General features: G+C 45.3%; 1 protein-coding gene across 1 annotated transcript in view; it reads right to left on the reverse strand.

Moving 5' to 3' along the window:
- IGSF11 (immunoglobulin superfamily member 11) overlaps positions 1-14,202 on the reverse strand; it is a 151,771-nt gene extending 137,569 nt beyond the window's left edge. Inside the window, exon 1 of the mRNA XM_048818212.2 lies at positions 13,910-14,202. Coding sequence (XP_048674169.1) covers positions 13,910-14,009 — 100 coding nt within the window. The 5' untranslated portion in view covers positions 14,010-14,202. The remainder of the gene's footprint in view (positions 1-13,909) is intronic.
- Positions 14,203-14,738: the final 536 nt, after the last annotated feature.

Raw genomic sequence — 14,738 nt, forward strand, 5'->3', positions numbered from 1 at the left:
GGCTTTGTGGTGTTGACACTTGTTGGTGCCTCTGCTTTTCATTTATTTTTAAATTAATCTAAACTCAATTTTTCAAAGGAGACTGAGGGAGCTAGGAGCTCATTTCCCGTAGGTGCCTTTGAAAATCCCAGCTTTACTAGACTTTACAGATACTTTTTGATGGCAGGGCTGGGGAGGGGATAGCATGGAAAGGCTTGGGTTGAGGCAGGTGGGGGTCAGCCCTGGAAGGTTCACTGAAAAAGCCTTAAAATGGGGTGTGGAAGAGGAGTGGAAGGTTTGATGGAACACAGGGCTAGGGAGGAGACCCTCTTGTACAATAGTCATTGGCTTTCCAAGAGAGCAGACTTAAAACAGAGGAGCCCCCATCCTTTGTATCAGTGCGCTGGCCTAAGACATCCAACTAACCTGCACAACATTCAAACAGAAAAAAACAAAATGATATCATCAACCTGAGGGCATAGAGAGCCTCCTGGTGTGCTCTAAAGTCTAAAAACATTCTGATGGTCAGCAATGGGGACAGACTTCCAAAGCCAGGGCACTGTGACCCACAGAAGCTGAGCACCAGGTTCTAACAGCCAAGATACTCGAGCAGATCTCAAATGTCTCAGCAGAACATAAGGAAAGCGTCTCTCTCTAAAATACGCGTCTCATGCCAAGTAGGGCATTACACATTGCTTTAGCACCTTGAATTGCCCCCAGAAGGCAAAAGAAGTCAGCAGAGGGCAAGGAGCACTGAGCTGTAGCTCACGAAGGCTTATGCTCAAATAAAATTAGTCTCTAGGGTGCCACAAGTACTCCTTTTCTTTTAACTGTCATACACTTACAGCTCCCCATTCAGAAGGCAGCCTCACAGGATACTCTGAAGAAGGGTCACTGCTGTAATCCAGCCTGGAGGTGACAAAGGTATGGCTGATAGAAAGAAAATGCCAAGATTTGATTTAGCAATTGCAGGTTTTCTATAAATACCAAAAATCAATAACTATCTACTAGCCGTTGCCATTAAAACTCAAGAGGGAAAGAATTAGGTGTTCACTGCTTAAGCAAATCAATGGGAAGTTGTGATTAAAGCACAGGACTGGGAGTCGGGAGATGCAAGATCTAGTCTTGGCTCTGCCACCCTCATCCTGTGTGACCCTGGGCAAGTCAGTTCCTCCCCCTCTCTGCCTCAGTTTCCCCAGCTACAGAACTGGGATGACAATAATTGATGGCCTCACCCGGATAGTCAAAGGAATATTTGATTGACATGTGTGAAGTATTTTGAAACCCTCAAATGGAAGGAACTAGAGAGGTCCAAAGTATTAGTAGCATTAAATATCTGTAAATATAAAACTAAAGTTTCTAGTTAATTCAGCCTGGCCTTAAAGTTACAACTGAAAGCCCCAGGACACCAGAGTGTGTTGGGCTGCATGGATACAACAGGACATCACAGATGCATCCACTTTCAAATGGCACGCAGTGTCCTTGGGAGCCTACCTGTGTAGTTAGCCAGCCATTGACACAGTAGTGATGCTCTCTACTTAGCTGGTACCTAACACAGTGGGTTGAAAGGATCTGTTCTATTTAATCTGTGGCTTTTAAAAAACCTGTGTGGTTTAGTACACCACTGTGGGGTAGTTTTCAAAAACCCTGTGGGGGCTTCTTTCCTGGTGCTCTTCATCTCCTACACCAAAGTTGTTAACAGCAACAGACAGTATGTACGCTCTTGACACGAATGCAACAGGCACCCACCTCCAAAATCTATTGGGGAGCAGGACCCCAGGCCTTATTGACGGAGGATCCTACTTGATGTTTTTGAGTGCTGTACAAATACTTCTGTACCTCTGTGTGAGACAGGAAGGTATTACCCTGTGGTATAGGCAGGGAGACAGAGGGCCAAATTCAATTTGCAGCAAGGCTAGTGTGAGCAGCTGCATCTCCCAGGGAAGTCTCTGGGTCACACTCAACAGTGATATAAACCCTGTTGTTAATCACACACCCTGCACCCATTGAAGTAAGTGGCAAAACCCCCAAGATCTTCAGTGAGTGCGCAGGAGCTAGCTGTAAGCTGGTCAGAAGATGGAAGAAGGATCTGTCTGTGGAAAGCACCTACAGCACATTCTGAATCTCAGGAAGGGTAAGGGAAAGTATCCTCCTGTTGCTTTCCACACTCCCTCCCCACCTTAGGGTGACACATTCATTTTTCAAGCCCACTGCATGCCACATTGTTGCCAGACACACTCATTTGCCAGCTATACCCAATATGTAGTTTACAGCAGGCTTTCTGCCAGTACGAAATTGGGCTCGGAGTGTAGAAGAGGTAGCACAATAAGTGAGCAGTGGCAGTTAAGAATACAGCCCAGGCTGCCTGATTCCCAGTCCTGTGCATTAGCCAGCAGACTCCTTGTCCCCTCACGCCCAGTATCATTGCTGCTACAGCTCAGTTTCTGCATAAGCAGAGTAAGAGGGCCCAAAAGCAGCTAAGGAGCCCACAGCACACTGGCTTCCCTTTATCTGAGGCTGGCCACCGCCTCCTTCTGCTGCAGTCACTTGGCAAGCACACATCTCTCTGATTCAGCAAGAAGCCAGTGCCTCTTGTCAATTACTTCAAGAAACTGCTGATTCTGGAAGGGCTATTTCAACTAGCATGCAGCAGGATTATATGGAGACTGAACTCCCCTCTTGCCCAGAGAGGTAACCCCTCCAGAGCAGGGCTGCAGCAAATTGGCAGGGCAGTACTGTGGCGCCGGAGGGAGGGCGGGGGGCAGGAAAGAGTCCACTTGGCTGCTGCCCATGCTGTTCCTGTTCTGTGGATAAACAGAGAATTGCTGACAATCTGGCATGATAGAGACTTAAAATATAGTTTTAAATTGTGACTGGGAATAGTGACGAGAAAGCAGGATGGAAGAAAAAAGTAGAGAATAGATAGAGGACTTACAAAAGACAGAGACAAAGTGTGCCCCAAGAGTACTAGCAAAAGCCCTATGAATACAGTATTACTGTCACACCATCCCGCAGAAAAAGACACACTTATGGCTTGTACCATGGACATCAGCAGCCTGGAAATGGAAGGCCCTGACTGTGGATGAGCCCAGCCGTAGGGGCCCCAGGTACACCAGCTGTTTCAGGGGCAAAGGGAAGGGTTGCCCTTGACAAACCAAACCAAAAACAGGATGATTTGCACAGGGACTGAGGCTATTCTGTCCCTCTGCCAAGTAGCCAAGCTCTCTGTGGTCTGTCCTGGCTACCAGCTCCTGACAGCTAGCTAGAAGGTCAACTGCAGCCCCTCTGAACTACCTTTTCATTGCTCCATAACTAACAAAGAGGCTAATGCAGCTAGTGAGGCAAAGGACACTCAGATTATTCAGGCAGCCTGAGTTGCCCTGAAGCCCTTGGCATAGTCGCTCACAAGTGGCTTCATTAAAACAACATATTGCAGGCTTTTCTGTGGTAAAAAATAAAAATAAAAAAAATTACGCTCTTCCCAAAATGCATCAGACATCATATACACATAATACCATGAAGATGCAGCATGTCTGGGTAGAGAACAGCAGCCCAGCAGAGAGCACGCTGCACGTGGCAGGAGGAGACATTTTGGCCAAGAACACCAAGGTAAAGCCCTGGAACCTTTTGCATCCAAGCAATCATACAGAAGTCAGGACCTTGGTTTTTAAGACTTCAGCCCAAAGACCAACAAACAGTACACTGCATGGAACTCAGTTTATCTCCTTCACAAGGCTGAAGAACTGTAGAGAGTGCCCTGGAGTCAGAACCCATGGTTCTAGGGAGTCGGAGTATTTAACATTTGATGCTTAGGATCTATTCTAAACCATCCCCTCTGGCATGATATAACTGCCGACTTCCACAGAGCAGAGTATTGTACAGCTGAATAAATAAGTCACAGAGCATGAGGGTGCATATGACCAGGGTTTCACACAGTTTAGGGTCCTGTGGCTGCTGAATTTGCTACAGAACACAGCCATCTCTGGAAAGCCAACAGGTGCGGAGAGGCATTCAACTCTGACTAAGACATCGTCTAGGGATGCCAGTAATACAGAACTACTGCTGTATCCAGTGTAGGATTACTGACGAACAGCTCAACAGCACAAAGTTAAATTCTGTAAGAAGTAATAAGTGATATGTTAAATCTAAACAGGCACAGGGCTTATTAAAATAATAGCCATACTAATATAAGATACCAATGCAAGAAACTCAAAACCAAAACTGAATGAATTAGAATGCCTGCTAGCTGAAGAGAACTTTGACTTAATAGATATTACTGAGAGGTGGTGGGATGACAAAAATAATAAAAAAACCAACAATAAATCATAGAAGATTAGGGTTGGAAGAGACCTCAGGAGGTCATCTAGTCCAACCCCTTGTTCAAAGCAGGACCAATCCCCAACTAAATCATCCCAGCCAGGGCTTTGTCAAGCCTGACCTTAAAAACTTCTAAGGAAGGAGATTCCACCACCTCCCTAGGTAACCCATTTCAGTGCTTCACCACCCTCCTAGTGAAATAGTGTTTCCTAATATCCAACCTAGACCTCCCCCACTGCAACTTGAGACCATTGTTCCTTGTTCTGTCATCTGCCACCGCTGAGAAGAGCCGAGCTCCATCCTCTCTGGAACCCCCCTTCAGATAGTTGAAATCAGCTACCAAATCCCCCCACCCCCTTCTCTTCTGCAGACTAAACAAGCCCAGTTCCCTCAGCCTCTCCTCATAAGTCATGTGCCCCAGCCCCCTAATCATTTTTGTTGCCCTCCGCTGGACTCCACAATTTGTCCACATCCTCTCTGTAGTGGGGAGACCAAAACTGGAAGCAATACTCCAGATGTGGCCTCACCAGTGACAAATAAAGGGGAATAATCACTTCCCTCGAGAAACAGAGTAGAAGTTTTATGGACACAAAGCCCAATCCACCAAAACCGTAAGTATACTAATAAGGCCCTGTTACTTACTTACTTTCCTGATCAGGAAAAAGGTATAGACTGTACAGTATTGAGAGATCAAAAAAGCAACAAAGCCTAACAAAAGGGCAATAGTGGGTGACTTCAGCTACCCACATGTAAACTGGTTCAATATCACAACAGGACAAGGGTTAGAGAAACATTTTCTCAACATCTTAAACAATGCTTCTTGGAACAACTAGTTCTAGGGCCACTAAGAATAGAGGCTACTTTTGACTTATTACTAAGTTACACAGGGGCCTCGCGGCCCCTTTAAAAACTTTAAAAAGGGATATTTTAAAAGCAATGAGGAAGCAGGTTCAAAAGAACCCAGCTTCAAAGTAGAGAAATTAAAGTCCTTACACTTGGCATGAAGACTACTTAAGCAACCATAACACAATCACAGAAGGTACGTATGCCCCTAAGAAAGGCAAGCAAATATACTGTGCAATTAAATGGTAAGGTACAGGAAGTTATTTGAGCCAGTGAGGTATCCTTTATAAGATGCTAACTAATAGAACTAAGAGCAAAACTGAAAACAATAATCCTTTAAATATATCAGAAGCAGGAAGCCTGCATTATGAACAAAGGCGCTGATAGACTTATCAGGTAGTAAAAAGAACAATTAAGGGGGGTAAGGACATTGCAGAGAAGCTAAATGATTTTTGCATTGGTCTTTATTACACAGGATTCTGGGGAAGATTCCTACCGCAAAACTGCTCTTTTCAGAAAATAAGATGAGACAGTGTTAGAGACTGAGATGTAAGAAGAGGAGGTGATGGAACAAACTGCTAAACTGATGAGCAACAAGTCACCTGGACTAGACAGTCTGATCCAAAAGGGCTGAAGAAAATTATGCAATCTATTGCTAAAGTCAGCTGCTAGAGGAAGATAGTAAATGGTGTACCTATCTTTAAAGAAGGTGCCGGGGTTATTCCAGGAGTTACAGCCCCATTGGCCTTATTTTAGTATCAAGCAAATTGGCTGAAATGATAGTGAAAGCTAGAATTATAAAGCACCCAGATGAACATTATAGGGACAAACCAGCACAGTGTCTGTAAAAGGAAACCATGCATCTCCAGTCTACTAGAATTCTTTGAAAATGTCAACAAAACAGTGGATAAAGGGGACAAAGTCCCTCAGCAACGAGGTGAAAGGTAGTGTTTTGCACATGAGGAATGTACTAAAGAGACAAAAAAACAGAGTTGGGCTAACAATCAATGTTCAGTAATGTAAATGATCTTCACAGGGGTGCCATAAGGCCCCATACCAGGATTGGCGTAATTCAATACGTTCATGAATGACCTGGGAAAGGGGGACGAGCAGTGAGGTGGCAAAATTTGCAAGCGATAAAATGATTTAGGTTAGTTGAGACAAAAGAAGGCTGTGAGGAATTTCAGAGGGGTCTAATAAAGCTAGGCAAACAGGCAGCATGGTGATGGAGGATGAAATTCAATGTTAGCAAATGCAAGGTAATACAAACTTAAAGGAATCATTTGAACTACTCGTACATATTTAATTTAACTGTAATCCCTTGGGGAAATTACCTTGGTGTTATCGTGGACAGCTCAGGGCAAACATGTTGTTCAGTGCACAGCAGCAGTCAAACAAAATGTTAGGATGTCTAAATAATGAGATGGAATATACTGAAAATAGAAATGCCATTATGAAAATTGATTGCATCCCCTCAACGAGAATACTGTATTTACTTCTGGATGCTTTATCTAAAAAATATAGCAGAAACTGAAGAGTTTCAAAAACGGGCAACAAAAACGTTTATAGGTCAGGAGAAACTTCCTTATGATGTTAAGATTAGGACTGTTCAATTTAGAGAGGAGCTATAGAAGAAAAGGATAAGCTAGAGACAGATAAGATACTGAGTGGTACAGAAAACACAAACTGAGTGGTGCTTCTATTTACTCTCATAACAGAAGGATAAGGGGATGTTCAATGAAACACTTCATTATTATTAGTTTATTTTTTGCACAGCACATAATGAACCTATGGAACTTATTACCACAAGTTATCACTAAGGCCAAGAGCTTAGCAGGATCCACAGTGGATTACACTTTTATAAGGATAATGAGAACAACAACAGTTGTGTTAGGTAGAATACTATACACACACACTCACAATAAATCTCCCTGCTTGAGAGCTTAGTAAGCCAACCTCTAACTAATGGGGGGTCAGGAAGAAATCTCCCATGTGCCATTCTGATATTGCATGCCAGCCCTCTGACCTGGGAGGGGTGTGTGAGTGAGGGGAAAGTATTTCACTCCAACAGTCGAGATAATTGAAGAGTCTGCAAGTTTGTTTTCAGTTGCGGTAACAATCTTGCTTTTGAACAAGAGGGACCTTTGTGCTTGTTGTTTTCTGGATGGAAAGGGCTTTTCTGAGAGAAGAACAGATTTTGGACTCCTTGGTCCCTTTCTGCTGTTAAAGGGAATATGTAATTTACTTTATTTTGAGACATGAGAACTTCAAAATGTGGCTTGCCTGCTTGTCTCAAGAGCCCTTCTTAAAATAACAGAGGGTTGAAGGAAAAGGATGTGGCCTTGACAAGGCAGAAGAAGATTTTAGGAGCTACACCTGGAGTGTTGTTTACATTCACGGCCCAGTGACGGGGCTGCCTTCAGCAATAAGACAGCACCTGGGAACCTCTTGACTTAATGCACATTATTAACTAAACTGCTCATTGTGAGGTTTCTTGCACCGTCCCTCGAAGTGTCTGGTATTGGCCACTGTTAGAGACAGGAGACTGGCCTCTGTGGACCACTGCTGTGATCCTGTATGACAGTTCTTATGCTCACTGCTGCAGAATTGTGCCTCCAAACCCACACTTCCATCTCTTTAAAGTTACACTTCCAGCTCTTGTGTTTTGAAGAAAACCAGTGCATGGATGTAACTGACCAGAACATAGACACCAACTTTCCACTGATGATGCAAAAGAAGATGTAGAATCCAACTCACACTCTTGTCATTATTGTCTCAAAAAGACTAACTAGAGACAGACAAAAAAAAAAAAAGACACCATGATACTACTTTCTATCCTTCAGTGAGCGATCTGACTCCTCTGATACACACAGGGCTCAAATAGACAGGATGGGACATTTTTACATAGTCATTTTTCAGAGCAAAAGTGCACTTTGATTTATCTGCATGCAAATGAGTATGTGCACAACAGGGAGATATGACTCTACATGTACATGAGTAATACATTGCTGTGTCAAATCTACTAGTTCTGTTCTGATTCTCTTCCAACTGTTCCAGAAGGCAAAAAACAGGGGGTATGGGGGGGTTTAAATGCAAAATTAAGAGACTTCAGACTACACCATCCACCCATTTTGTGGGGAGCTGGACTCTACGTAGATATGAATAATGAAGGACACGTAGCATGGCATGCATGTAAGAAGTGTTTGCATGCCTAAGTCCGAATAGAGGAAGGGAAGGAGGATGAAGAATGCTGGACCAATCAATACTAAAAATAGCAAGATAACTGCTTCCAAATATCACCAGTCATGAGGGGAGGGCAGGTTTCTTGTGGTATTTTTAAACTGCACCTGCCTTAAAAAAAAAAAATCAAAAGAAATAACTTAAGCAAACTCTAGAGCCGGAATGGACATAACAGTGACCACCAAAACCAAGCAGATAAATCAATTATGTAGAGTAATCAGTTCACTGTACATAACTAATAATGGTAAATTCTTAGCATGATCTTTAGAAGCATGAAACTTCCACAAGGGAGAAGTGGTCTGAAGGCAGTATGGCCCAGGGGATACAACACTGAACAGATACTCAGGAAACCTTGGGCCTATGCCCAGTTCTGCCACTGGCCTGCTGGGTGACCTCGGACAATCACTTCACCCATCTCTGCCCCAGTTTCCCCATATGAAAAATGGGGATAATGATACTGACCCCCTTTGTAAAGTGCTTTGAGATCCACTAATGAAGAGCGGGGTATTATTATTACTATTATATTATTAATACTTTATTAACACTTGATTGGGAATCAGGTACTCCTGAGTTCTAAGAAGCAGAGCTGGGAGGAGGCCCTATGTGATACTGAGCAAGTCACTTCCCTGCTCTGTGCATCAGTTTCCCCATCTGTAAAATGAGTATAATGATCATGCCCTCCCTTATCAAACAAAAGTGTCGGGAGAACTCTTTGGATAATATTTGTAAATTATCATGTTAATACTAACTAGGATTTACAAGAAGGGAATTTTCTTCATTACACCTCTGTCTGTTAACATCCGGAGGCTAAATTTCACTCTGGACTGTTATAAAAGGAAAGCAGAATTATTGCTCAACAAGAAGAAAACTACAAAGAATAGATTTTCAGTGTGTGCATTTCTCCTTGAAATACATTGTGTTAAAAGCACTTTACTGTTTTTTTAAAAAAAGCACAATGATAGTAGCATCCTGCTAAATATAGATGAGTCACCACAATTTAGTAGTTAAGAATACCATTAGAAATATTGCTTATCCTGCCACATGCATTTAACATTCTCTAATGGTTAGAACTTGGACCAAGGAGCCAGGACTATTTGCCTCTATTCATGGCTCAGCCACTGACCTTGAGCAAGACCTTAAAACCCCTTTGTGACTCAATATTGCCATCTGTAATATTGGCATAGTGCTACTCACTCACATCTCAGAAGGGAGCGGAGAAATAATTTGCAAGTTTCTTAAGATGTTTATGCAATATTTGGAATATTCAAACTGTTACAGAAAAGCTATATATAGTTGGTCTTGAAGTGCTTTGAGATCCCACAATGACAGACATCCTATAAATGAAAAACTGTTTGAAGAGTTGTCAAGGTTCCTTCCCCACTCTGAACTCTAGGGTACAGATGTGGGGACCTGCATGAAAGACCCCCTAAGCTTATTCTTACCAGCTTAGGTTAAAAACTTCCCCAAGGTACACTTTGCCTTGTCCTTGAACCCTATGCTGCCACCATCAAGCGTGTTAAACAAAGAACAGGGAAAGATCCCACTTGGAGACGTCTTCCCGCAAAATATCCCCCCAAACCCTACACCCCCTTTCCTGGGGAAGGCTTGATAAAAATTCTCACCAATTTGTACAGGTGACCACAGACCCAAACCCTTGGATCTTAAGAACAATGAAAAAAAGCAATCAGGTTCTTAAAAAAAGAATTTTAATTAAAGAAAAGGTAAAAGAATTACCTCTGTAAAATAAGGATGGTAATTACCTTACAGGGTAATCAGATTCAAAACATAGAGAATCCCTCTAGGCAAAATCTTAAGTTACAAAAAGACACAAAAACAGGAATATACATTCCATTCAGCACAGCATATTTTACCAGCCATTAAACAAAAGGAAATCTAACGCATTTCTAGCTAGATTACTTACTAACTTTACAGAAGTTCTGAGTCTGCCTTCCTGATCTGTTCCCGGCAAAAGCATCACACAGAGAGACAGTCCCTTTGTTTCACCCCCACCCCCACCCCCGCATCCTGATTTGAAAGTATCTTGTCTCCTTATTGGTCATTTTGGTCAGGTGCCAGTGAGGTTATCTTAGCTTCTTAACCCTTTACAGGTGAAAGGGTTTTGCCTCTGGCCAGGAGGGATTTTATAGCACTGTATACAGAAAGCTGGTTACCCTTCCCTTTATATTTGTGACAAGAGTACTGAGAGAAAAGAGATGAAAAGTCAGTTATGCCCATTTTCCAAAAGAGGGGAGGAAGCCTTTTGGAGAAGGCCAAGAGTGGGTTAATGCATTTGGGTTTACCTCTAGAAAACAGGTCAGGTCACAAGTGAAATAATATATCTACACAGTCAGGAAGCCATGCAGTTTGACACAAACAGCAGTCTGTTCAGACGATACGCAAGGATAGACGAGCAAGGGGCACTGTCCTCAGACCACAACTCAGGAGCTGTAGCAGAGCCAGGAGTGAGAGGGAGCAGGCCTGCAATAGAAGCAGGTGTTGTATGGCAGGGCTAAAGTGCGCTACCAGAGCTGCGTAAAAGGAGTCCAAGACTGGACTAAAAGAGCACAAGGTACCACAGATCAAGACAAATGGTGTAGAACTGTGTGAGAAGCTGCAGAGCAGTTGCTGGGACTCTGGCAGACTCTGTGCGGTGCTGTCAGTCCCTCCGTCTTGAGAGCCCGCACTGCACGTGCACAGTTAAGCACGTTCACCTGTTGCAACACAACATCACATGATTGAAACCTCATTTTGTTAAAAATGAATCTTCAATTTAGCTGTTCCCAATGTGTGATTTCTAACACATTTGAAAATTTGCAATAAGCTATTACTGGCAACATAGCGGGATTGCTTTGCAAGCATAGGTTTTGTTTAAGCTTTAAACAGAATTCCCTCATTACTTTTCATATACTCCACTAGGGGGGCTGAATGTCCAGTAACATTTGTATAAATCCCCCTTAATGCTTTACAGGGAAACTAAAGATACCCATACTGCATGCTCCTCAGGGCAGGGAGAATATTATAAGCCTAAACAAAGCTGCACACTAGCTCTCATGAAACGGAATCACCACTCTTCCACAAAACAACATAAATTAAAGGGGCTATGACACTGGGTTCTCATCAGGCAATTCCCTAAAAAGTTTGACCATACCATGTCATAGGTGTAAAGTGATTGGGTGCAAGGAGACCCTTGGAGGTTCCAGCCTCAGTCCAAATATCACCTTGAATCAAACATGCCAAACCCGTGAAAAAAGCACAGAAATTGAGCTTGTTTTTGGCTTAATTGGCTTGTGAGTTGCTTGTCGCCTAGTTTTTGGCTTGTAGCTTGTTTGGCTTGTAGCTTTTTAAAAAAAAATTGGCTCCCAGCAAGCAGGGGCAAGGAGGGGAGAGAGTAAGGGGTGCACAGCAGGCCCACCACAGTCCCAGATGGCAGGCCAGGGGGAAATCTAGACACAGAGTGTTGGGGTTCCCAGGGATTGCCTTGTTTTGAAATGGGATTAGCTTGATTTTTGGCTTATTGTGAAAACCAGGGTGCTTATTTACCACGTGTGGCTTGAATGTGGGCCAATCTCCCTGTTCTGTAAATAAAATCTTTTATTTAAAGGTAAATTTGTTATGTCAAGTAGTATCTATCAACATTGTACAGTAAAATGAAAGCCCCAGAATAAATATTGGTTAGATCCTTTACCATGTAAAGAGATAGTAAAGTGCAACTCAAATTTGTCCCCAAAATTAGAGTTTGTAATAAACTTATACAAAGATCTCACATTAATAGAAATGTTTTCATTATTCCCCCTCCCCAGTAATTTGGGGGACGGGAAGAAAGGTTCTATTTAAACAATCATACTGTTGTTTTGTTTGTAGCCCAAACACTGCAGCATTGAGAAACTAATCCGTGAAGTTGTTTTCACTTTCATCATTATCCAAGCTAAGAAAAATTGAAAAAGTAAACAAACAACATGAATAGTACTTCCTTTTCAGGGGTAATCAATTATTTTTTGTCAAGGTCCAAATTTCTTCAAAGAATAGTCAATGTCCAGACTCCAGAGAAAATACAAAAATAATAATGGCAATAATAAGTAAATAAAAAGATTCAGAGTCCCTTCAAAAGCATATGATGGTCCAGATTTGTCCTGCAGTCTATTGACTATCCCTGCCCTATTTAATCTAAAACGTTTTTAGTAAAATGGGTAAGAAAATATATTGTAAACAAACTCTCTTTTTTAAGCTGACAGGAAAAAATGTTCAATACAACCTAATTTAGGCTCCTAAATCACTTTTGAAAATTGGACTTTGGGATTTAAGTCACTTCACCAGGTTTGAAAACTGTACCCAGTATCCGAGAGGAACTATACCTTAACAGGCCCTAAACTATGGAGAGGGAAAGGACCATTGCTTATCAGAGACAATTCAGGCTCTCCAGTCTGCCTGCTGCTGAAAAGAGGGCATAACTAACTGATCAAGGGATGAGTGTGGAAATTTCTGTTCTTGACAGACTCTTATATTGTTCCCATCACCTTGGTATCTGAGCACTTTCCAGTGGTGCATTAAGTGATGTAACTAACATCTTGTGCTTAGTTTGAGCTCTCTCTCCCCCTACTCTAGAGGAGAGCTGTGAATGCAAAGTAGATAGCATTTCGTTTTGGTAGGGGTATGGGTTAGGGTTGTCTTGTTAACTGTACATGCTGCTCTGTGTTTATGTGAGAGAAGGCAGGTGGAGAAATGCACCTGCAGCTGAAGGTACTGGTGAGGGTTGTGATGATCTTTAGCCTCGTGTGGGAGTTCCTACCACGGTCTTGGACCAAGCCCCTGAGAAAGCTCTTTCTCCCTCACAGACAAGCTTTACCCCTACTGGTAGAAAGTTGCCTGGGGAGAAAAGTTGTAAATCACGATCTTCATCCTGGAGCTTTAAGCAATCTTTGAGCTAGGCTGGGGCCAGGCCATTGAGCATGAAGCGAAATACTTTAAAGCAAGTTCAAGAGCCCAACAGAAAACGCTCCTGGGAACACAGCGGAGAGAGAGGAAACGGACCACACTCCTCTCCATGTCTGGTTGCGATATAATAACTCCATCAGACCCACCTGCGTTACAAACGACCACAGGAGCAACCGCACACTTCCCGTTCCCTATAAATAAGCCAAGGCGGGGCAGCCGACTGGGCACAAATCAGAACGTCTCCGTCCCTCTGACAAGGGCCCCCCTCTTTCCCTGGCGGAACAGCCCGGGGCTCGGGAAGCCCGGGTGGGGAGGGCGGCGGATCAGCCCCTCGCTGGGACTTCCAGCCAACTTGCTTAGCTCACCCCTGCAGTGGGGAAGCGGACAGCGCCCGGGTGCCCAGCCGGCGCGCTGCCCCGTGCCCTGCTCAGCGATGCCACCCTCCCGAGCCCAGCACCCTGCGCCTAGTGGGCGACCGCTTCCCCCTCGCCCGGCCCGGGCCCCGAGAAAGTTGGGAGTTCAAGTCCCGCCCGGGCTCGGAGCGAAGTCGGAGGGCCGGTGCCCCCGCGCCGCCCTCCCCGCCCAGGGCGGCACTCACCTCGCAGAGACAGGAGCGCAGCCAAGGGGCCGACCCACAGCCCCCAGCCGCCGGAGCCCCTCGGAGTCATGCCGGGCAGGGAGACGGGCTCAGCCGGCATCTCGCGCCCCCTCCCCGAGCAGCGGCGGCTCCGCGCCCGGCTGCCAGCCCCCCAAGTCCAGCCGAAGCCCCCGGGGGGGCGCGGGCGGCGGCTGCCCCGGCCCCAGGTGCGCTCAGCCGCCCGGAGCTCCCAGCCTGGGCTGCTCCCGCTGCAGCCGCTGTCCCGGGACCGCCCGCCTGCACCGCCCGCTCCCCGGGAGGCTCTGGAGCTCCGGAGCCCCGGCAGCCCGGGGACGCCGCCAGGCTCCGAACCGGCCCGAGAGCGCAGCCTGGCGGCCCCGCCGAGCTGCAGCAGCCCGCCTCCGGGATGCCACCCAGCCCCGCACCGCAGGTACCCCGGGCTCCGCTCCGCCCGAGCGCCTGCCTCACACCGCCGGGGGCTCTGCTGCTGCTGCTGCGGCTCGGCCGGGGCGCCGAGCTGTCGCCCCAGAAGCCGGAGAACCGCACAAACCAAAAGCGCAATAAAACTGCAGGGCGCATCCCCCCCTCCCTTCCCCCAAGAGGCGGGCTTCTTTAGAGCTGCACGCTGCTCTATCCCCCTCATCCCGCCACCCACCCGCTGCCCAGCACAGCTGGCTCCTAGAAAGCCAAAGGCTGCTTTTCCCTAGCCCGAAAACACTGGCTGCCCAAACTTCGGCCGTGCACTTGCCAGAAGCCCAAAGGGCCGCTCTGAGCCTGCAGGTTTCAGCCCTGCTCCGGCTGCACCACCTCAAGCTGGTCTAAGATAGGG

The sequence above is a fragment of the Caretta caretta genome, chromosome 1, assembly GCF_965140235.1.
Source record: "Caretta caretta isolate rCarCar2 chromosome 1, rCarCar1.hap1, whole genome shotgun sequence".
Lineage (NCBI taxonomy): Eukaryota > Metazoa > Chordata > Testudines > Cheloniidae > Caretta > Caretta caretta.